Here is a 25,687-nt window from a genome sequence, read left to right on the forward strand (position 1 = left end):
AAGTCATCAGTCTACAACGGCATTATGGTCTATTGGAAAGTGGAGTATTGATATATATAGCCTCCAAACGCTATTGATATTTTAAAAAGTTTCAATTCTTTCAAATAAACTAGATTTATGCATGTTTTAATTCTAGTTTACTGTATCCTCTACATTTTCAATTAATTGACATAACACAGCATGCGAATTTTGTTATAATATGAAATATTACACAATTTATAGTTGGATTTGAAAGACTATTTACAATCTATTTTAAGATTGTGTGTATTCAATTCACTTAACTTTCGAATACTAAAGAGTAATAATTTCCAGCAATTATTGTTATTGTTATAGCGCAGTTGGTACAGTGTCAGATTTACATTGTTCAGTAGTTCTCCTTTTGGTAGTTCGGTCACCGCGGCGGTGTATATTTTTGTATATGCTTGTTCGTATATATTCATAATATTAAATGATTGAGCAATGGTTTTGAATGCAAACGCTACTTATGGTTAGAGGTTCTTGGAAAATAAGTAACTATCGTGTACTCAACAATTGATTGCTTGTTTTCATAACGCATGTTGTTTCTCGTTGTTAAAATGCCCACAAATTTCAGTATGATATAACCAAAGATAATAGATCTTTGATACAACTGGGAGATTGTGGAAAGCAAGGACAGCGTTTTGTTGAACCATGTCCAAATTAAGTCTTAACCCCCCACATTCTGTAAGTTTTGGGTTTTATTGTGGTTAAACTTAATTATGATTATAATTTATATTATTTTCGACCATTTTGTCACGAGTCAGTCGGTTCGTAAATAAGTCAGTTGTAAGTGGTTTCAGTGAGACTGTATTTTCTGCGAAAGTTTTGACTGTGCTTTAAAGGGGCTTGTTCACACTTAAATTGCATTTTTTGAAGTTTTTCATTTAATGCTTTAAATTCATAAATTTAAACATCCCAAATAACGTGCTCTAGTATAAAACAAAAATAAAGTTAAAATAAGAAAGAAAAAAGTAAGCCGCACCAAGGCTCGAACCACTGACCCTTGGATCGGTTTTTTCCCCGACTAAATATAGATTTTAAATATAAATTTAAATATAAACACGCATTGTGACAACAACAACAACAACAAATATGGCGGAATCTGTATTGTCAAACACGGAAGAAGAAGGTAAAATATGTTTTTTTATTGTAAAACTCAATAGTGCGTATGTTTTTTTTTTAAGTAGATTAAAATAGTATAACTGATCAAATGATTCGTTTTCGTTACATAAGTATATGCATATACATCACAGAACGCGTAAATACTGATTCTCTCGTTTACACTTAAGTTACAGACAGAGACTAAAATTAAAAGCCAAGTTGAATACAGAATTAACTTTAGTATTCGCGCAAATAAATTAAATTTATCATTAGCCTTGGAGTACTGAGATCATTTAAACATTACAGTATCTTTTTCTTTCCTCATAACTGACAGTGACAACATTATTTGTTGGCAGGCAATTCAAGATGCTGTGCATTTATTGACATATTCATTATTGTGTGTTATATGACAATGACATTTATTATTAACTAAAATGCATTTGAATGGTACTGGTAGTTTATTAATTTAAACCCAAAACTCATTGTTAACCCTTTAAGCGCTGGAACCGAATTTTGAAGGCCTTTGCAAACAGTTTGGTTCCAGATGAGACGCCAGACGACAAATTTCCCAGCATGCAAAGGGTTAATGTATTTATATCAGTTTCTTCTGCACAGCTATTTTATTAATAAACTGAATAACCAAAATATTTTTGAAAATAGTAACACAGTTTAGTAATTCATGGCATCAAATGCATGTAGCTGGCGCCAGACAACTCGCCCCAATACCAACTTGTCCCAAAACAAACTCGCATCAAACATATGGTCACTCGCTCCAACCAAGAGACTACTCGCCCCAATTTATTTTCGTGCATCTTATTGTTTCTTTATTTAAAGTATTTTATCTTTATATTCTTTGTTAATTTAGCAAAGCACGTATATATTTTGATAAATGTGTATTTCAACAGTACATTGTATTTTGAATAAATCAAATACAGGTCATCTGAAATGCATGTATTATTTTATTTGTAAAAGCCAAGAATATTCTGGATATTCCTCTTTTTTCAATTGTTTTGAATATCCTCAAGATTTGATTTCCTGAATGTCGAAGAAAACTTATTAGATAATAATACCACATATTTACAACTCACTTTTTTAATAGAGACCATAAATAGTTTTAAAAAGTGGTTTAAATTGTGTATTTACTTTTTCAATAGGATACAACCATAATTAAACCAAGAAGTTTATGAAGAAGGGATCACTGGATTTTGTCACTTTGGTACAAGAAACAGAAAAGGTATACTTATTTAGCTGCATTTTTTTCTGTTGATTTCATTTGATAATATTGAAATAATTTGTAGATAATGTTTTCAGATATTCAGGCTAGTTGAGATTTCATTGATTTTTTTTTAATGTCATTTCACAATATTCTTGAATGGAAACAGAAAAAAACACAGTTCAACGCACTAATTGTTGATATATAAAACAAAGTCTTTGTATGTAAAACTGTGTTGCTACATGAGCAAAGAATTTAAAAAATGATCCTACACTACACTAGGTGAATATTGAAATTTTACAAAAAAACTGACAGGAATGTTTAAAAATGGTGTCATGAAAAATAAAAAATTCTATATGTACATGTAGCTACATCTTGTGTCAAAATTCTTAGCTTTATGTTCAAAACATTTATTGTTAAATGCAGAAATGTCTTTTCAAGGATATCATAGACCACCTTACTTATACGGAAGCATAGGAGCTGTTGAAGGAAATTGCTGCCAGACAGTCAGCAGTTATCACTGACAGCCTGTCCTGGCCCAGCTTGGACCATCCTCAAGCTAACCATGATGGTGTGTTTGCAAGAATTGTCCATTTGGTAGACCATGATGAAGACCAGCTTTGTTGTGGCATGGCCTGACAATACTGTACAAGCCAGAGACCAGTATGTTTACTGTTGTTGAATATGACCCATTTTTCATGTTTATTTTTCTGTGGGCCTGTTTAAAAGAATTAATAATGCACTTTATCTATTTCAAATATGTTATTCTTTTGTGGACTGTTTAACGGAATTATTAATGCATTTTATCTTTATCAAATATTGTTGCTTGTCATATGAATATAGAACACATAAAACTACTCATGTAATTGTCTCAGCTTAAAATCAAAAGTGTAGAAAATTTAACTCATTTACTGTCGAAACAGTGGCCATTATGTTCCTGCATTATAAAAGTTGGACAATAACAGCTAATATATATATAGATAGATTTAGCAAGGGGTTTTGAGTTTTTTATCTGTTCATATTTTTCAGAAAAAAGGTTAAGTGGTGACTGATCCTCTCACCCTCCTTATCCAGGAAACGTTTCGGAACAACGTGTTGGCACTGAAGATGTGGAGGACACAGATTGATCACAGTACATCCTTTGGATACATGGACACCTTCAACGGGACAACAACAAAACTGTACCTGCCTTTTTTTTGAAAGGAAGTAGTTAATAAAATTATTGTTAACAGCTTTTTTAGTCTTGTTGTTTAAGAATGCTTGCAACATTTAAGTGGATAAACGGTTGTTTTAAATTTGAATCTTCAGTAATGCATTCTTTATTAAATGACGTCATCTTATTTCTTTCAATATAGTGTAAATAATAAGAACATAATTATCCTTTGTATACAAAATGAAAACCAAGTTTACTGTTCTATTAATCATTATTTATTTATCTTGTTCTTTTGTCAGAAATATTACAGGGGCATACATACAGTATTCCTTAAATAAAAGGGGCAGTTCTTAGAAAATTTACATGTCTTTTAGCAATGCATATTCAAACTTTTTCCACATTTATAACCAGCAACAATATGTAAGTATTATAATGTAACACAAATTAATACTATGAATTTACTACTGATTTTGCCGTGCCTGTCATCAAATAAACATGTTTTACTGAAAGTTTCTTAAAAGATGTTATGTGAAAGACTTAATCAATCATTTAATAAATATTTGAGCCTCGCTCTGGGAAAAGGGGGTTTAATGCATGTACATAAGGTTGTCCAAGATTAGGCTGTGTTGACTGCACAGGCTAATCAGGGGCAACACTTTCCGCCTTATCTGAATTTTCTCTAAGAGACTCCATTTCAACAAAAAAAATAAAGCAGCAATTGTCTGCCTGATTGGTATGATCAGCACATGTTAATCTCATACGCCAATTTACGCACATGCATTAAGCCCCATTTTCCCAGGGCAAGGGTCACCTATTTAGGTTTTAGCTGTCTATATGCTCTTTAACTTTTGAATCATGATGCAGTTTCATATAATAATGTATTATGAGTCGTTTTTAATTGATGCATATTCTTTTGTTCAGTGTTGAACTCAACATGTATTATAATAAGGTGTTCACTTAACATTCTTGCAGTAATGTTTTGCTGTGAAATATACATGTAATAATAAATCAAAATTGAACAACTAGCTTCTTATTTCTTCATGTTATTTATTAAAACATTTTAAACCAAAACAACAAAATCCATAACATAATGAACACAAAACATAATACTCTATATTCATGAAACAAAACTATAATTGATAACATTTTGAATAAATGTTTCCAACTTTCAACATTTGACAGATCAAATTATTTCTGAATTCCACCAATTTTTTATTTATGGATAAACAGTACTTTATCATCTTTATGACAGTTTATGTAAGGCTATTACAATAAATGGTTGTTTATAGACTGATAAACAATGGAAAACAATACATAATCTTTATATAGCATTGTGCTTTGATGTCATTGTTAATGGAACATAAACAAATGTGGTGTGCAGCAGGCACTCAACATTGACTATGGTAGCTTATACCTAAAAGAGTCAATAATTCCTTTTCATAGTCTTTACTTGTGACAAAAAATCAGGAAAATGCTGAGCCCAGTGTTTATTTAGCTATTTGCAAGACAAGGTTTTCACAAATTCTTCTGTTTCATAGTGAGTGACCTATGATCAAATACTTTGGATCCACTATTGTAATAACAAAACAATTAATTCACCATGTTTGATCATGCATCCCATAAAAAAATTACACAAATCATGATACATAACACCTATAACAGTCAACAATTCCTGTTAGTGGTCTTGACTTGTGACAAAAAAATCTGGAACTTGGTCCATTGTTTATGTAGTTATTTGCCAGACAAGGTTTTTACTTATTCTTCTTTTTCAGAGTGATCTATGATTGAATACTTTGGATCCTATATTTTTATAACAAAACAATTAACAAAATTCACAATACCTTACACACTTAAAACTCAAATACATATTCTCATGGCATTTCAGGGCACTTGTATGCTATGTTCATCAGTATTTTATCAATGATATTTCTGCCCTATGTTTATAAGCAGTTCACTTATTAAAATCACATTTTATCACCATGATGATGACAGGACAGTCGACCATAATGTCACACATTTGGTCACGCCTTCATATTACACAAATAAATTCAAGCATCATTTCAAATACTAAAGTCATCTACTGACTGAAAAAACAGCCAGGGTCACACATGCACTTTCATACGCAATGGTATACATCCTATAAAACCATGCTGCCAAATTCACACAACATGTTCCTACCCATAGTCAGTTATCATTGATTTCAGCTTTGTCAATTTTTTAATTCATAATAATGGTATGTTGAAGTTAGTAAAAACAACATAGTGACATACACCATGTACCAATTTGTATGAGTAAATCTTCATATTGTTTCCGGGTTGTTTTCCTTGACCTATTGGATATTGCAGCTCCTCATTAGCCGCAGGTGGATATATAAGGGGCAATTGTAGAGGCAATCAGCTTTGGATAAGCTGAATCAAAAAGGAACTTTGATCAAAGGGTTTTTTTCCTTGATGATCTCTGTGTACTCAGTGCATGTACGTGTATCCCTTCTTTTCATTGATTGGCACCACCGTCCAATTGTTGGCTGCCTTCAATTTACTCTGAAATAACATATAAGCATATTTGTAATTTTGAAATGTACACTAAAACTTATCATAAAAACTATGTATGAAATTTGTTTGCTATTTTAAACATTATTTTATTCATATCATGCCAATCAGGTAACATACCAATACTTTTCTGGGCTACTTGTTTCACCAGTATTAACTTATGAACCTACCAATACTTTTCTGGGCTACTTGATTCACCAGTATAAACTTATGAACCTACCAATACTTTTCTTGGCTTCTTGATTCACCAGTAAGAGCTTATTATATGATGAAGTTATCATACTTGAGTCACTAACTAACAATTACTGTACAACTAGAGATTGGAGCCAGAGGAGAATGGCATTGAAATAATTTCATGACCAATCACCATGCAAGTTATCTGAACGGTTCAGAAAACAAACCAGCTATTGGATATCCTCTGGTTTTCATAACATACAAAGTTTCTGGTAAAAAAATTAATAAAGCAATTATATTACCAAGGAACTTTAGGAAGCACATAGAATCTTATTGAATATAAATATATTATTTTATCAATTAAAATATGCTAAGACATGGTTGTTTGCATACTCTAAGTAAGATGTTATCTCTCCAATTCCTGACACATGACCAGGTGTGGTACTTCCTTGTGACACAAATGACAGGCCAGGACCTGGCAGGGGCTGATGACCGTGCATAGGTGAAGAGTTTGTTGTTCTAACATTATGCTGAACAGTCAAACTTGCAATAGTTTGGCCGTCATGTCATCCTAAATACCTTAAAAAGAAGGTTTGTTTTAGAATATAAAATTGATCACATATCAATTTAAAGAAACAACAAAATTGATGTTAAAATCAGGGAATAAACTGTATACTATAATCATATTATCATATCATGATAATTGATTACATAATATAACATATACATTTGCATACCAGTATATTTTATAATATAATATATACCGAATAAATTAATCATTCATAATTCATCATTTATCATTAATTTGATGCTTCATTTGACTCGTGTTGGAGTGTTCCTTATAAGTTATAACGAATTCATTAAATTGATGCGAACATCTTGGCATAGGGGCATAAAGGCTTATTTTAAAACGTGCAATGAACAAATTATGTTATCAGTGCGTATCTGGTTTCGTTGCAGAGTAAAATATCCATACAATAAAACTAAATACCTATCCAAACTTTTGCTAAAAGTCCTTTGTAAACAGGCAACACTTGCCAAAAACTAAACGTAGCTTCTAAAATATGACTTACAATTCGTGTGTTTAAGCCATTACCCTGTCTTCGTCTCTTCCAACGATACTCCTATGGTTCTGCAAACACTCAGTCTTGTCGCCAAGATTGAATAAATTCGAGCGATGTCGCTGGCTCCGGCTTTTGGTTCTCTTTTTTTATATTTTCGATCACAGAAGTGAGATGCATTGTTTGTAAAGCAAAACCGGATAGGCGCAGCGCGCATGCGCAGGCTACATTCTGGTATACTAGTTGGGATCCCATTCATAATTTCTGACTAAAAATAACTCATTTTGCGTCTGAGACGCTTTATAATTTTTAAGGTTTCAAATCGTCAAAAGTTGCATTTCAATGGAGATTTTAGAGCATGGAAACAATTTGGTATTTTTTTTTAATACAAATATCATAACTACAATGAAAATTTGCAAATCCGAAACATTTTTTTTCAATTTTGTCAATTTATCAAAGTGTGAACAAGTCAAAATGACAATAGTTTCATTAAATAAATAACTAGTAATTTTATAAATAATTTTTTTATTTTCTGGTTAAGCATTTTACCTCGAAATTTCTGAATAAATAAATATTGAAACCGGAACGTTAGTTACTGATGCTCCCTTGGTCATTGTCGGCTCGGGTACTACTTACATGTACCCCGGGTACTCTTAAGTATACTTACATGTACCCCGGTACGGTAACTATACTAAAACGTACCCGGGAAATTTAACGCTAAATCGGTCGTGGTCGGCTATTTTTTAAAATTGATTTCATTTACATTTATGTCAATTTTCTGTAAAATGGCCTCTATATTATCAAAACTCATGCTCAAAAAGCATAATGATGCACAGTTTTTATGAAAAGCAAGTTTCTGTAACATAATCAGTAGCGTGTTTTCCAGCATCGGATTTTGGGTGGGAATACAACTCGGGTACAGGCTAATATCGAACGGGTACGATTAAGTATATTTACCGTACCCGGGGTACACGTAAGTATACTTAAGAGTACCCGGGGTACATGTAAGTAGTACCCGAGCCGACAATGACCAATCGAGCGTTACTGATGAGTCAATACAAATGTAGATGCCTACCAGTCAATCTGTGTTTTATTAAAGTTAATTTTTAAACATTAATTTTAACAAAAACAAACTTCAGGTTTCCCTAATGCGCTTGGATGCATAGACTGCACGCACATAAACATAAACATAAAGAAACCAAATGAAAATGTAGAGGATTTCATTGGACGGAAAGGGATCCCGACCATTAACGTACAGGTGCAGTTCACATCAAGATAGTGCATTAAAGTCGTTAAACTTCGATATTCAATGTTGAACATGGTATTTGTTAACTTGATTTAGGTATTTTCTGTTTGGTTATGTATAATATAGGTATTTTTGTGATTTAAAAGGGTCATTTAAATCATTTCATGAGATAAAAAGTACTTCTATTGAAAATAATGTAAGGTCCGGTCCCCTGGATACGATAGTGGAATTCGTATGCATTTATTTTGTTTCAGGCGATCTGTGATGCAGACTACAAGATAACAAGTTTCACAGCGAACTGGCCGGGAAGGACACACGACGCAAGGATATGGAGGAATTGTGAACTCCGGAACCAGTTTGAAAACGGTCAGCTTTTAAACATTTGCCCCGTGTTTTTTCGTATATATGTTTTATGAAATCATATAACATAGAAAGTTAGTCTGGTAGTGTACATCTTGTGCAAATAAGGACAACGAACGAGGCTTGTCGAGTGCTAAGCATGTCTATTATTTTCTATAATAAAGAATTTTCTTTCAGGCGTTAAAGACAATGGACTAACTAAAAGATGTGCCGTAAATGCGTACTGTCTTATTGCGTGATGTTCCGTGTCGTAGTCAAGTATATCGATTTAACTTTAATGATAGTAATTAATCCGTCTTAATCTATTCAATACAAGACAACATGCTGGCCTACTCATCGGAGACAGCGGGTATGGTTGCTCTCGTTATTTGCAGACACCCTATTTACGACCAGTGAACCAGTCCCAAGACAGATTCAACAGGTCACTCTGTAGAACTAAGGTGATGATTGAAAAGACATTCGGGATGTTAAAGAACAGATTCGGCATATTGGGACGCAAGATTCGCGCAACACCAACAAGGGCTGTACAGCACATTAGTGCATGCACCGTTCTGCACAATATTGGAATTGCGCGCAACGACTCAGTCGAGATCCCTGAAATTGATGCCTATGAAGCAGCACAACCTGTAGCCAATCCGCCTGACAATGTGGATGGACGCGCTATGCGACATTTCATTACTGAAACATATTTCAGTAGAATGTAAGAAAGGAAAGAAACTGAAGATGAACTAAATATGCTTATTGCATAATTAGCTATGCCTTTTCCTTTTATAAAATGTATTTTATGCAGTCATAATGTTTAAGAAACACTAAATAATATATAACATTCTCCTGTTCAAAGTACCTTCATACATTCTATGAAAACTGTTCAAGGGCTATATCGAAAGTGTTTCTTGATATACAGATAATTATTTAACCAAAACAAGTTTGCAATATTTTTAATCAAACAGCTTATATTAATTAAATTTTTAACAAGGGCTGTTTGTAAAACATGCATGCCCCCATATGGGCTGTCAGTTGTAGTGGCAGCCATTGTGTGAATACGTTTTTTGTCACTGTGACCTTGACCTTTGACCTAGTGACCTGAAAATCAATAGGGGTCATCTGCCAGTCATGATCGATGTACCTATGACGTATCTATTAGAGATTTTCTGCAGGTTTTATTGGTATTAAAATTTCCGTCTTTCTTGTCAAGTCCTGTTTAGACAGTATTAAAATCACCGCCTATAATAATTTTTTTATCAGCATTTGACAATAAAAAGCTACTTAGTTTTGAGAATGCATATGGGTCATCTTTGTTTGACCCGTAAATGTTAATAAGTGTGTTAATAAGTGTGATGGTAATATCTTGTATTTTAATGTCTACAGCTATTAACCTTCCAATAACAATTTTTATTGAAGTTTACTAGTTCCATGTCACTATTTGGATGTAAAAATATCCCTACACCTTCGCTATTTGACTTACATCCACTATAAACAAATCGACCAGACCAGTCATGTTTCCATTGTTCATAATAAGAGTTACTCAAATGTGTCTCTTGTAACATGTATATCGAATAGTTAACACCGTATAGCTATTCAAACACTTGCATTCTTTTATCTTTGTTTCCTAAACCCCTCACGTTTAATGTTAGTATTATGGTTTCCATTTATGTAATAGATAGCCCATGTTATAACATTTATTTTGAATCAAGTTTGTTTTATGTCAACTGATATTTGAATTGTATGATTCATAGTGTTTGTCATAGTGTCTTGTATGTCATTAGAGAATCCTACAAGGTAGGTTGTATAATACGTATAAAGTATAATATGCGACTTGCAACGTTAGATATTAATATTGTTGGAGTTTTTGCCGGTTGAGTGTCGAAAAACGAAATTTGACAAAAACAGAAATGATGCATTAAAGAACATGTTGCAGTTTTTAAATACAATTACTTAATCCTTCTTCTTTTTAACATTTAGTTACTTTTTTTTATAAATGGCGAAGGATTTATAATTATCGACGATAAATAACGTTTTAAGTGGTAAATTGAGTTTTTAAGCTACTAAAAAATCCTCCGCAAAACGAAAACATTTTAAAGTCCAAGGCCCATAACTTCGCTAAATATGTATGCAACGGAACGAAACTCTCACTTTATCAGTAAGTCATGTACATAGCCTCACCTACCAAAAAAATCTAAACATTTGAAAGCGTTTCGTATAACACCTGCGGAAAACGGAAAATGTCGATGATCAAGGCCAATAATTTCGCCAAACATCAAGTGCCCAGAACGAAACTCACACAACATCTGTAAGTCATGTCGGTAGACCCACATACCGAAAATCAGCTTAATATCACAAAGCGTTTCGTTAAAAACTACCGTAAATGTTTATTAAATAGAAAATTTCTAAGTCCAATGCCCGTTACTATGCCAAAAACCGATAGACCGGACCGAAACTCACACTTCGTCTGTAAGTCATGTATGTAGACTCACACGCAAATCACCACGTCAATATCTTAGAGTTTCATAAAAAAGTGCGGAGAATTGAATGCCGGACGCACAGACAGAAATACAGACGGACAGTCAGACTTCTTTATGCTAACCTACCGGGGGCATAAAATTAGTGCAAATGTAATAATGAAAAGTAACAAATACATTTTGGTTATTAAAACAAACACCGTGTTTAGTCACACAATCATAAAATGTAATAAATATTTTGCGTCTTGTTTTATTTGTGTGTGATATCTCTTCAATGCCGGCTAGAATGCCGATCCATTTTAACAGACATTCACGTAAAGGATATACTACAATGTCAATATCTAACCGTATGTACGTTTTCCTTGTTTAAAAAGTTATTCTTACAATTCATCAATAATATTAATAAATCATTAATTTTCAGACCGCCATTTTAGGTATATTTTTACCATTAAAGTAAGAAAAAAACAATTACAATACGTGTGTTTACTTGCAGTATGTGAGGATAAAATATCAATACTACTCGAATAAAAAAATTTGAATATAGTTGTCCTCTTATATTTGTATCATTATGCATGTATTTAGGTTTATCCCATATATGTATCTCCGTCGGTTGCAACGTATATAATGTGTGTGTCTGAGTAAAACATTCTAGTTTCTACTTCAAAAGCAAAGCATTTGTGTTGTCCATAGCCACAAGCAAAAAAATGATCCCACCCATTTGAAGCAACATAACGGGGGTGCCATATGTATAGTCATCCGAATTAAATCTGAATCCTGGATCGTAGTGTTTTGAATGTAATCCGTATCTGGCTCAGCATTTTGCACACATTCTGTCAATAGTTGTTGTTGTCCACCTGCACTACAAGAAATTCGGTCGCTGCGGGCATCACACCAGCCCGCAAAGCGTCATTGGTGTGTGTTTCTAACAACGCTGTTATACTGAGCAAGTCTGTATATCGGAGCATGTACATTTTAAGATCCCATATGTGGTACGCATTAATTAACAAACATGTATTTGACTAGGAAAGAATGGATGGCAAATACAAAATTATTACTGATACATTTTTATATTTAATTTGGTGTATGTTTCTTCACAATAACGGGTAAAAGCTCTATGTAATGCAATACAATAGCGACCGTGTCTGTTTCTGACTGCCAATACAAAAACATTGTGGACGATATATTAAACAAATATTGCCGACCAATACAAAAAGTTCGAGCTCGTGTTGGCTTCGGCCAATACAAATAATTAATATGTACATATTCACTTCTATTTTCATATGTATACGCGTTACAATCAATAAACGAATGAATTCATCGACGCGTAAAACATTTATCTTTCTGTTTTCCTTGTATTAATTATTTTGCTATTCCCTGCTTTGACGAGACAATCTTCGGTTGTATGCTTGACTTTTTCAATATTAAGCTGTATTAAAAAATGATGAAACGTTTTGAACCTAACAGTCTATGTAATTGCCGAGTATAGTCAGTCTTCAGATGAGCGGAAGTAGAAAATTACATGTATCAAACATAACAATACAGACTTAAAGGTTTTGCTGCGAAAAACGCAAGATCGACACTTTTTTAAGTAATCAAATATATTCAGTTTGATGAATTTTTAAATGAGTAAAAGTATCAATCATAAATTCAAAAAAAAACAACAACAAAAACACTTCACTACTATGTTACACACCCAATAGTAAACCATTGACTCTTGTGGTTTCAGAGAAGACGATTTTAAAAGTTATTTTTACAACATGAGTCTATATTAATCTTGTTATCCCCAGGCATTGCTGATTGTGACCACAGGACCATGATTTGCGCAAACTTTGTAGAGGACCACCATGCAATGTTTATGCAAAATGCTTATCATCTAGCCATTGTTGTTCCAGAGATTGTTTTAACGTTTTTACGATATACATACAAGGAAACGATTTATCCCCCAAGGAGAGGGTAAATGTTTTAGCCCAAAGTAATAATTTGAACTAACTTGGTAGAAGAACATTCAATGAACACACCAAAAATAAACAACGGTTGCGATAGACACCTATAAACATAGCATCAACTGCGCATAATATCACGTAAACTGAGTACGCTCGATTGAACATACTATGTGCGAAGTATAAGCCGGGAAACCTGAACAATTTGTTTTTAGCATGTCGGATTTTCATGTTATATATAGCTTGCTTTTAGACGTTAAGCGGAAAAGGAAGATTTTACTCGGCAGTCAATTCTACCACACGTTTCATTAACAATTGATGTAAGACGCTACATACGAATAACTGGAGTATTAAAACCCATCGGCCAGTTGCAATGGCAGTTATTATTCATGATATAAAGTAATTTTGGAAAATAAACATTTTACTCGGCAGTCAATATACCACACGTTTCATTGACAATTAATGTAAGACGCTACATAAGAATAACTAGAGTATTAAAACCCATCGGCCAGTTGCAATGGCAGTTTTTAATCATGATAAAAAGTAATTTTGGGAAATAAAAATTTAAACTTCTAACTTAAGTTGAAATCTTGGTAATCTCAAATAGTGTCCGACTTTATATATTTATAATATTGCTTTTTGAATGTAATTTATTAACATCGAAAGTTATTGGCTTGTTAGCTTTACTGGTCGTATACTGTCCGATTAACTGGGCAATTTAGTTTAAAAAAAAATAAATAGGAAAACTGGAAATAGTTTTGGCCTACGTTTTGACAAGTTTTGGAGAATTCATGTACATGATTTCGAGTACAAGACTAAATGAAAATAAGCTAAACCGTATGATGGAAACCCGTGTTTGCCTTAAAATAAATATTGTAGCTTGCATTAAGCTTCCACTTTCTATTTTACGTCAAATTAAGTATTTGCGGTTAAGATGAAATTCATGTTATTTTTTTCAAAATTGTATTGACCCTCAATCCACAAGGTAAATACCCATGAGGACAAACGATGAGTGAACACTTTTGAAACATACAAAACTTCTAGACATATTTTACCATGTTAAAAATACGCAGTACATAGTAGACCTATGTGATATTCTTTAAACGTATACTTAAAGTCTGTTGATTTTGATAAATCGCTAAAGCGGGTCGCAAAAAAGGCATGTATTCGCAATCATATCTCGAATTGCAATTTAATCTAAAATAAGGTCCAGCTCACTAAGTTTAGCCTATTTATATCTCTGTCTTGATTGTTTTGCGTAAGATTATTTCATGCAAACTTAATTGTTATGAAAACTAGATAAAAAGTGTTGAAAATTGTGTTGTACAATTGAAAAATCTGCTTCTCCAAAGAATTGAGTACGTTTTAAGTGAGGTAATGTGTTATCGTATTTTCTGTGTATAATGTATTCCTCGGCCTGTTCTGAAACGCTTTAAGATCTTGTTCTAGAAAAACTACAAAACAACTATGTTTTTCTGTTTAGTCTGCAATGTGCCAAACTAACTATTTCTCATTAAATCTGTCCTATAGTTTATCAAATGTTATTTATTATATAATATAAACTCCAAAGTCTCAAAAATTAAGAAAAACAAGCTAGATATAGAATGCATGCATGTACCATACATTCGACACTTGTAACCAGACAGTATAAACTATAATAATACACCGTAAAGTGAATATGAATCTGTGGTATTCAGTTTTATCATGATTTCTGTTTCTACGCATATCATAATAGCCGTAGATCGTTGCGGCGGATAATCTAGACTTAACCCATTTATTCCTAGCGTCTAGAAAAAAGGACTTTGCAAACAGCGTAGACCCAGATGAGACGCCGCATGATGCGGCGTCTCATCAGGGTCTGCGCTGTTTGCTTAAAGGAATTTCTGTAAGAAATACTCTTAATATAGAAATAAATATACTCGACATCCCTAACTTTGGAAATAAATTGATCCAATTTAGAAGGATGGGAGAGTCCACTAGGCATAAATGGGTTAAGCTCTCAGCGGTTAAATCTCTCAGACAAGTTATGTATTTTGTTTCTTATTTTATTTGAACAATAGCATAATGCAATGCAATAAAGACGCACACAACTCGAAGAACAGGTCATTGACGTTTTTCTGCTAGTAAACACGACGCTTTCCATGTCCAAATATCTTCATATAACTCTTTGCATACAGAACCATCATGGGTCCCGTGTTTTCAATTAAAATTAAATCGAGAATTCCGGCTGTCTGGGATGTAATGTATAACTATGGCAAACTCAAGATGATAAATATTTAGTATAGACAAAAATAACATCCGTAAGCACATATGTTTAACGGTCAAACTCGATCGCTTATTATCGCGTGGTCAAGAGAATATATCAACAAAATTAAGCTTTAAGTGTAAACAAGAATTAATATGTTAGCACGGATATAAACAATAATAAAAACTAATAATATGTGCTACTGCAGAAACGCCTACTTCATAATGAAACTATGTGTCACGGCAGATACGTCTTATTAATTATAAAACTATCTAAAATGGTCAATTTATGTTTAACTCCACAGAAAAACACTTAACTGTTTCAAACAAGCTTAAACGATACCAATAAATGTTGTATGTGGCATGCATTTTTTCTTTTAAAGCTGTTTTGTCATTATGTTAACCCATTTATGCCTAGAGTCTAGAAAAAAAGGCCTTGGCAAACAGCGTAGACCCAGATGAGACGCCGCATGATGCGGCCTCTCATCATGGTCTGCGATGTCTGCTTAAAAAATCTGTAAGAAATATTCTAAATTTAGAAATAAATATACATGTACTTGACATCCCTAATTTTGAAAATAAATTGATCCAATTAAGAAGGATGGGAGAGTCCACTAGGCATAAATGGGTTTATAACCACTATTTATAGATTACTATAGGATAACAGTGTATTTGAGATAGCATGTGGCAGACAGGTATTCCACTTATGCATCACAGGTTCGCTTGAAATAACATTGCTGGCTAATCCCATTTTACGGTAACGTGTACAAATGAAATATCATAAATGAAAACTATAATTTTAATCGATAAACCTGCACCTTCAGTTGGAATATTTACGTTTTATGTAAAACAAAAATGACCTTGATTATTTGACATATGCTCGATCACCACAATGTGACTTGTAAGCTGAAGACCTATGCTCGGAACAAGTCTAACTCTGCATAAATGTACTGCTTGCTTCGTACATTCGCCTTTTTCAAAACGAGACTTTAGTTTCCGGAAAGTATACATTGTAATGCAGATTTTTGAAAGCATCATTTCCTGTCCTACTTCAACCTTTTCTATAAAAAACATATTTTGGCATTATTGTTTCTTATTGTGCAGTATCCGGAAAGTGTACAGTGTAATGCAAGATTCTTCAAATCGTCCTTTCCAATCCTACTCAAACCGTTAATAAAAAAATCTTAATTTTTCAAAGTATGTGTTAATAGTAGAATAATGTTAAGTATATGATAAGTTCGTATGTAGAATGCACATTTTAACATAGGAAAACGCAAGCTCTTTAATTTGCTGTTTTACATCAAGCTTTCGTAAAATGATAGTAAAGGAATGCAAATGATCCAGTTATCAAATGATCCAGTTAACAAATGAAAACCTGATCACATTTCATGCGCATTTTTGGGTAAGTTTGCGCCCTTAATAATTTGTGTTAATTTCTTTGTTTCTAGTTAGTTTTATTGTGTGTATATAGTACCGTCAGACATCACATGTATAACGTGCGTCTCTGAATCAGTCATCCCAGTCTTTGATTTACAATCAAAACCATTTGTGTCCTTCAAATTTACAAGAACAAACTGGTCCCCGCCCAGAGAAATCAATGAAACAGGAGTGCCATATGTATATGCCTCTGAGTCACCCCCTGAAGCCAGAACAACAGTGCATTGAATGTATTCCGTTTCTTGATCAGCGTTTTGTCAAGATTCCGCTAGTACATGTTGCTGTTCTTCTATGCTACATTCAATACGATCACTCAGGGCATCAAATCCGTCCGAAGAGCCATCGTCGTTTCCTTCTTCATACAAGGCAGCTACACTGCCAGTGTCCTCTGTCGAAAGCTCGTTACCCGATGTACTTGACTGCCTGCTGCACTGATCCCGAGAATTGTCCGTTGATAGCAAGAAGTCAAACGACTCCGTCTGCAGCTTTGTTTCAAGCGTTGCTCGTATCTCTTTTTCTGTCATCCACGCTGATAACAAAGTAATATATTGGTTCTTGTTGTTTTTCATCCGTTTCAACTTTCCCTTTATATCACAATTGTATTCCTTTAATTCCTCCAAGCGCTGTATACAAAATGAAACAGCAATTTAGTTAGACAATAACGTATCATAGAGACATTTAAAAGGTATGCATGTCTTTTTAGAACTACGCGAAACACCCGTACGCATTTTTTAAATCAACGTTTGCAAAATTACCTTTCGGTTTTCCTTGTATTCTTTTTTCTGCCGTTCCCTGCTCTGAAGTGCCGATTTTCGGTTACATGCACGTCTTTTTTTAACCTTTTCTATTTCTTCCTTCGAAGGCTGAAGAAGGAATCGATTATTTAACATTAATGCACTGCGGTTTATAGTTATCGTACGGAATACCGTTAGTGCCATCGTGGTTACACATTAAAATCCAGGGGGCGACAATACGATAGTACGATGGCGACAATGCGATAGTACGATGACGACAGTGCGACAATACGATGGCGACAGTGCGATAGTACGATGGCGACAATGCGATAATACGATGAGGACAGTGCGATAGTACGATGGCGACAATCCGATAATACGATGACGACAGTGCGACAATACGATTGCGACAGTGCGATAGCGACAATGCGATAGTGCGATAATACGATGGCGACAGTGTGATAGTACGATGGAGAAAATGCGAAAATGTGATAGTACGATGGCGACAATGCGATTATACGATGACGACAGTGCGACAATACGATGGCGAAAGTGCGATGGCGACAATGCGATAATACGATGACAACAGTACGCTAACGCGATAGTACGATGGCGACAATGCGATGATACGATAGCGACAGTACGATATGACAAATGCAATGTCGCCATCGTACTATCGCACTGTCGCCATCGTATTGTCGCACTGTCGCATTGTCGTCATCGTACTATCGCGTTGCCGCCATCGTACTAACGCACTGTCGCCATCGTATTGTCGCATTGTCGTCATCGTACTATCGCGTTGTCGCCATCGTACTATCGCACTATCGCCATCGTATTGTCGCACTAATGTATAATGCAGTCAAAATATTAAAACGTTATTGTAATTTCTATTTCGGTAAATTATTCCTGACTCTAATTACATAAGTTATTTAATCATTTTGCATTTATTATTAGACTACGAATATTTTCATAAAACGTTTACACAATTTAACAGTAAGACACGCGAACTACAGCTATCATTATGTAGAGCTAGCAGTTTGTGAATACTACTAAATGCATCTTTTATTACCTCATACGTTCTTGGCAATTTGTCTTTCTGAATCAACTGTTCAATTTCTTCAACGTTTCTCGATTTACTTATTTTGTCTTTTAAGCACCTTAAAACGTCATAATTGCAAACAGTTGTACCCTCCATCTCGAAACCAGTTTTTCAGAAAACGTGGTGTCCGTCCTTGTTATCTGTCCATCCTTATTCGATACAGTAAAACCCAGAAATATGCACACTTCAACGAATAAAATTGTAGTAGATATTCAGAGTGTACAGTTTAGTGTATTGAATATAGTTATCAAAACCATGTCTGGTGTAGACTGAACAAGAATTGGCGTCTTCGTAGAATGTTTATCGGGTTTATCATAGTTGGGAAACCATAACACCGGGTTTTCCACGCTACAAATACGCTAGGGCGGGTTTCCACAGATATCAAATAACCGGAACACAGGGCTCGAAGTTTCTTTATTGTGAACGCGGATATGAAGTGTGCCTATAGGTCGGCTTAATTACATTGATTTCGCCATGGCATGTTATATCAGCCAGTGTTAATACAGACCCATATTTTGTAGTACAATTATTTTCATTTGATATTTCGTACGTAATAGTTCAACAGTAAAGCTAAGGGTATTAAAGTGCAAGTTATGGACAATTTTACTTCAAAACGACTTAAATTTGTTGCAAAATATGAAATAAAGATAAGAAAGTTTCATCGATAAAAACGATGTATTCGTCATAAACAGTTAACATAACTAAACTGACTTTAAACTGAGATATTCTTCGCTCGAAGTGTATATAAAATATAATTATGCTCCCGCTTTATTCTTAAGCTCTAAATCCCATACATTTTGCCCCATGATTAAACCCTGCACTCTAAATAGCTTACCACACCATAGCCTAGCTTTCGCTGTTATTTTGCAAGAGGGATTCTAAAAAAATCGTTTAATTAAAGCGTCATGGTCTGAAAACATTAATTCTCAATTGTTTAGCACGTACTTTGTTCAAAGTCTTTTCTGATTTGTATATATTCAAATTATAACAGCTATCAGATACGTTTATTGTGAGATCAACCAATGTCAATTAACATGTTAAGCATTACTTTATGGTGTTTCAAATAAACTTTTATTGACGAGATTTGTTCGGTTATAATTTTATGAACCATTTGTTTGGATGAAAAAATATTACAAGTTGAAACAGTATTAGCATATTATATCAACGACATAGTTTTTTTTTAGCAAACTGTTTGATGTTTTTCACCAGCTTTTCACCTTAAATGACCTTTACATAACGCCAGCACATTTGAATGAATACATTCGAATATTTCATCGGCTGATTCGAGGGAAATCCCAAAGAACTTTTGCCACATCACTGAGTCGGTGTATATCGTAGAGGATGTAACACCGTTCGGTGTAAGGAAATCTGGACTTCTCTCTGCATGTTCATACTACACATAGGCACACATTTTTGACACACATTTTTGTCCAGATACAATTACTCGTAAAAATCCATCTTTCAGAATTTTAAGGTCAGTACTCGTTCAATAAATCGTCAGGTGAAGACATAATGAACTTTCAATAAACGTTGATAACACAGTATTGCTTTCACGATGAGAAAACAACCACTACCGTGGTTGTTAAGTGTCACGATAATAGCCGCGTAATTTTTTAATTATCTTACTACAAATTTTTGACGTACTCGGACAGCCCGGCTGGAAATCGTTCCTAAACCCTGAATAGACGGCCAAAATGTGCAAGTTTGCAATAATTAACACTTTTGACTTCAATTTCTATTTGAAACTATTGTGCTTAGATGTTCCATTCACAAGAGGCAATGAGATTTTTAAAGAACCGCGTCATGCGAAAATGGGTCTTATGCAATATGCGGCCAGCGTAGCTATAGCCAAGCTTGCGCATCTCGCAGTCTTGTCAGGAGATACCTAATGAGACAATTAAGCCTTGATTAAGATTTTTATAGCGGAGAGCGTAGCTCCTGACGGAACCGTGCACATGCGCAGGCTGGGCTTGAGCTACGGTGACGGAAACGTAATAATACCCATTTTCGCATGATGCGGCTCTGAAAGTGTGATTTGAATGTGTGGAAAGAAAAAACGTGATAATCAAAATAATATACCATATATTTCGATAGTGTAGAAATAAACACATAATAAGCCTTGTCAGGACACATATGATGTTACAAATGTATAACCCGAAGTTTAATTTTTACCTGCGAACACGTTTGAGTGGTTTGAATATACGTACACTTAATAACACACATTTTATGCGTTCAATATGCAACTTCCAAGTGAAAAACAAACAAACAATAAGACCTGTGTTTTTAATTTAATTATAAAGAAACGTATATATTCTGACTTTACTTAAAAGTCTGGGTATACGCCGAATACTTTTTTTAAAAGATGTTTCTTGTAAGAATTTATGAATAGTTTTCACTTATGCGGATCTCTATCGGCCAATAAACACAGAGCTTTGATGCGATAGAACCTTTAAGCCTAGTAGTATATCAAGAGCGAAAACAGGTTACATACCCGTGCGTTGCCGATAGTTTGCAATTACTATCTCCCGAACGACGGATGATTTCGACATAAATGTATATTATTAGACACCTTGATTTAAGCATAAGAATGACCAAGTATGACTTTTGGTAGGTTTACTTTTGATGAATAAAGTAAAATGGCCAACTTTGAGATTATTTCAATACATGTGTCATCTTAATAATACATGTGCAATTGTTATTGAACGCACATGTCAACTGATCGTAGTACAGAATCTAGATTTTTTATTGCGACGTTTAACAACGAATATTGTATTTATTCAGCGATAGCGAAGCTATTGTCCCGAAAAGCAGAAAGGCCTAACGTTAGAGCTATTCACGTGGGAGGTGGCGAAGCGTTGCAATAAGATATCTAGAGTTATGTCCCTTAAAGGATTAAAATTAATATTCCGATTGTGAAGAAAAGTTCATGTTATACAAGTATGGTCACTTAGGTATTTCGAACGACTTAAACAACACTAATATATTGGTTATTTAATGGGTAAGCACTATTATTTTTTTATTTATTTTTTTTGGGGGGGGGGGGGGGGGGGGGGGGGGGGGGGGGTGAGGAGACTCCGGTGTATTAACGTCTAGAACACAACCGGTAGACCTAACGTATGTGAATTTCGAAGCGATTTATTGTATGTGTTTTGTCTAATTTGATACTTTTTCTTTTATATAAACGGTAAAAATCGTGTAACATACCTATGTGTGTACCTTTAGCACAGTGTATTAAACAATTGAACGTAGTATCGGATGCTGCAATTGCGTCCATAGTAACCACACACATTTATGACATTTTTATTCCTCGATGGCTTTCTCGTGTTGTAAAGTAAACAAATTATTAGCTTTATCAGGATGATCACAGAGACGTGTATTTCGATTTGAAATAATTGGTCTTACTTATTTCAGTCATTTTTTTTAAATGTTTTGCAATGATATATTGTCTGAAACGTACATAATCTAGAGATTATACAGGAATTCGGACATACATAAAGAGATAAAAAAAATCTAATATATGTTAAGTTTGCTATTTGTAGGCTCGTGTGAACTCTACAGTTTCGGATATTTAATGTAACGAAGAAAATATATGATTCTCGGATAATTGTCATCATTTAATTTAACTTATAAAAAAAACTTCGTTTACTATGCTTGAGGAGAACGATTACTTAATTATTTTTGAAAATTATTTTCTGTTCCTTCATAGCTAAAATCCGTCGTCCCCTAAACGCTATCAGCGCAATATAAAATTGAGTATAACAAACATTAAAAAAGAATTCATGTATTTTGCAAAATCGAAATAAATAGTACAGGGCCATTTATAATTATATATTTACTTAACATTTAAGTCATAGAATATTGTAATTTAATTAAATAACACTTCCATTCAAGACCAGTCATAAATAATTTTATCAATTAATTGGAAAGTGGGATAACCTTTAAATATCAATTTCGTCTATCTCGGAGCAGTTACTCCCCCTTCTGATATACACTTCAAAAAGAACGCTGACATTTTAACAAAAAAGCCCTTTTCGGACAGCGCGAAGCCCAGAAAATGTTGAGGAGCTTAAAGACATAATCAAGGGCGGACCACAGAGATGACATAGAAGACTGATGTTCGATATTTAAAAAAACACAGTGGTTCTTCTATTGTAAACCGGTAGAACAAATACGGGACAAATACATGCACCAGTGACAATTTAATAATATGAGCGATGATAGATAGATATCGACGGCCGCGGCCTACATGTGTATATACAATAGTTCGATTCATGACCTTGCGTTTGTGGATAATACATTATTTCGCGTTCACAATAATTGGCTTTTATGCGGTATACATTGATGAATAACGACTAGTATTACTCTATTATTACACTTAAACCATAACACTAATTTGCAGCTTTTATGGACTGAGCCTAAACTTAGATAAATTTGGCAATATTATGAAAAGCAGTTTCACGGTGTATAACCATATCGGTACCCTTCTCGGATGCGGTACCGGTCATTCTCTGATAAAATAAATCATGGTTCTGTGTGGATGGTCATCCACAAAACAACAATTTCTTGGTAAAAAGGAACACGGGCCATTATAAGTATATCGCGGAACATAAGAACCATTCTGCTTTGTAGTTATATGTGTATTTTCTTCTATAGAGCTATCCAACGTAATGAGCGGTGGGTATATGGTAACGAAAACATAGACATTGTAAACGATTTTATATATCTGGGTGTAACACTTAATTATACAGAGAACTTTAAATTCAATACTTACACTCTGCGTGGTAAGGGTATGAAGGCACTTAATATATTGCCTTCAAACTCGAAAAACTATAGTTGTACACCTAAGGTAGCTTTACAGTTGTTTGATGCGTTTGTTTCTTCAATTATTACATACTCGTTCGAAGTATGTTTTTTCAAAGTGTAGTGAGTTGGAAAAAATGCACCTTAAATTCTGCAAAGCTGTTCTTGGTGTAAGGAAATCAACTTCAAATGTAGACGTTTACGGCGAACTTGGTAGACACCCGTTATACATTAAAAGATATGTACGCATAGTAAAATATTGGTTTAAAATAACTAAAAATGAAAACATTATATTACGATCCATACTGGAAGAAGGTTTGGCTGACCTAAATGATAATAAATGTAACTGGTTCGGAAAGGTCAGGGACTTACTATGTAAATACGGATTTAATTATGTGTGGTCTAATAACTCACAAATAACTGAGGCAACTTTTTTGTCTTTGTTTAAACAAAGAGTTATCGACGAATACCTACAAGAGTGGAAACGAGATGTTGATGATAATAGGGTACTCATTGTATATAAAACATCAAAAACAACCTTTTCTTTTGAATCATAACTCGAGACGATTTTGTCAAGAAATCTAAGAATGGCGATAACGAAATTACGCATCTGTGCACAAAACCTTAGAATTCAGACGGGTAGATATGATAGAATGGAAAGTAATATGCGACTCTGTCAATTATGTAACAGCAACGAAGTGGAAGACGAATTCCACTTTCTGTTGAAATGCTCCAAATTTGTCCAGATTAGAGGAATATATATTAAAACTTTTTATAGAGTCAGACCTAGCATGTTCAAACTCACACAGTTATTAACCACACAAAGTAAAAGTGAAATGTTCAAGTTAGGCAAGTTCATATCAGAGGCACTAACTATTCGCCAAGTGTATACTCATAGTAATGTATAATTGTGTTATATGTATAACTGTAGTGTTATATGTATAACTGTAGACTGAATTTATTATGATACATTATGCTATAAAGTGATAGGCTGCATTTTACCATGATATGTAACTATTGTATGCTGATGTAGTTGTTGCATTTTACGATTTTGTCAAATATTAATGAATTTATATAAAATGTGTAAAAAAACTTAATGTATATATATTTCAATATAAAATAAAATAAAAGTTCAGAAGAACATGTGTCAAAAAATGCGAAATAAGCCAGATATTTAATTCTGAAATCGAAAAAGGCTGTACATTTAAATTCGCCAGCATGTATATCATGCATGTACGATGTGAATCTAAACTTAGTTTAACGGTTCATTTTAAATTCCTGCAAGGATAAATATTCATACGTACGGTGGCACGGTGCCTATACCACGTGACTTTTTAAGATCTGTGTGGGGAGTAAAATATCAACAAAAGCGCGACGAAGGTAAGATTTTTAAGGATAACTTTTTTAATATGTCACCATTTTTAATGGGATAAAGTGGAGAGCCCGCTCATTCATGAGAGTTTTCTATAGGTATCATGATTTTATAAAACAAATAAGTATTTTTTAAGTAAAGTGCAACCGCGCGTTTGAACGGTAAGAAAAGGGTAGGATCAGTGTGGGGACATTATTTTTTTTTACACAAAAACATCACCTCTGGTGCAATTAAGAAATAAATTTTATGGGCGAAGCTTACACTATATCACTTTGCATTCTTTTTTCAGGTTTCTTTTATTTATTTACGAAACAAAATTCAAGAAAACTATTCTTACAGTAATATGATCTGTGTGGTATACGTTTTTCAACGGATCTGTGTGGTATACTGTTTTTAAGTTTTTCAGTTCTTTTTAGTTGTTTAAAAAAATGCTTGTCAACAATGTAATTGAAACGGAATTTTTTAAATGCACTAGCATGTAAAACACATAATGGCTATACACTACGCTTGCACCGCTTGTTGAACTAATACATAATTATGATTTACAGGCATGCTGTACAATCCCCATTATAATATTAAAATCTTACGCTGGAGCATCTTAAATCGATGACAAGTCCATGCTTACCTTAAATAAGTGTACACTTTATGTTATTGTATCAAATTCCATTTTTATTTTGGCGCCAAACACTACTGTCAGGTGAAGTAATGTATCGTATATTATTTTTGA

General features: G+C 33.8%; 1 protein-coding gene and 1 long non-coding RNA gene across 2 annotated transcripts; one reads left to right on the forward strand and one right to left on the reverse strand.

Moving 5' to 3' along the window:
* Positions 1–1,071: 1,071 nt before the first annotated feature.
* On the forward strand, positions 1,072–4,479 carry LOC127853719 (uncharacterized). The gene is made up of 4 exons (XR_008036724.1): positions 1,072–1,147; positions 2,274–2,353; positions 2,774–2,995; positions 3,362–4,479. It is a non-coding gene; the product is annotated as an uncharacterized LOC127853719 (long non-coding RNA).
* A 12,303-nt stretch (positions 4,480–16,782) lies between these two features.
* LOC127867338 (uncharacterized) lies at positions 16,783–19,103 on the reverse strand. Its single transcript, XM_052408428.1, has 3 exons — positions 18,759–19,103; positions 17,711–17,818; positions 16,783–17,578 (listed from the first exon to the last, which is right to left on the reverse strand). Exons 1-3 carry the CDS (start codon positions 18,882–18,884, stop codon positions 17,213–17,215), a joined length of 600 nt encoding a protein of 199 aa, XP_052264388.1. The 5' UTR covers positions 18,885–19,103; the 3' UTR covers positions 16,783–17,212.
* Positions 19,104–25,687: the final 6,584 nt, after the last annotated feature.

The sequence above is a fragment of the Dreissena polymorpha genome, chromosome 1 (assembly GCF_020536995.1).
Source record: "Dreissena polymorpha isolate Duluth1 chromosome 1, UMN_Dpol_1.0, whole genome shotgun sequence".
In the NCBI taxonomy this organism is placed as follows: domain Eukaryota; kingdom Metazoa; phylum Mollusca; class Bivalvia; order Myida; family Dreissenidae; genus Dreissena; species Dreissena polymorpha.

Coding starts and splice junctions, on each gene's coding strand:
- LOC127867338 (XM_052408428.1), bottom strand. CDS start 18,884: ATGGAGGGTACAACTGTTTGCAATTATGACGTTTTAAGGTGCTTAAAA. Junction 17,819..18,758: donor AATTGCCAAGAACGTATGAG/GTAATAAAAGAT, acceptor TTCCTTCTTCAG/CCTTCGAAGGAAGAAATAGA. Junction 17,579..17,710: donor AATACAAGGAAAACCGAAAG/GTAATTTTGCAA, acceptor TTTTGTATACAG/CGCTTGGAGGAATTAAAGGA.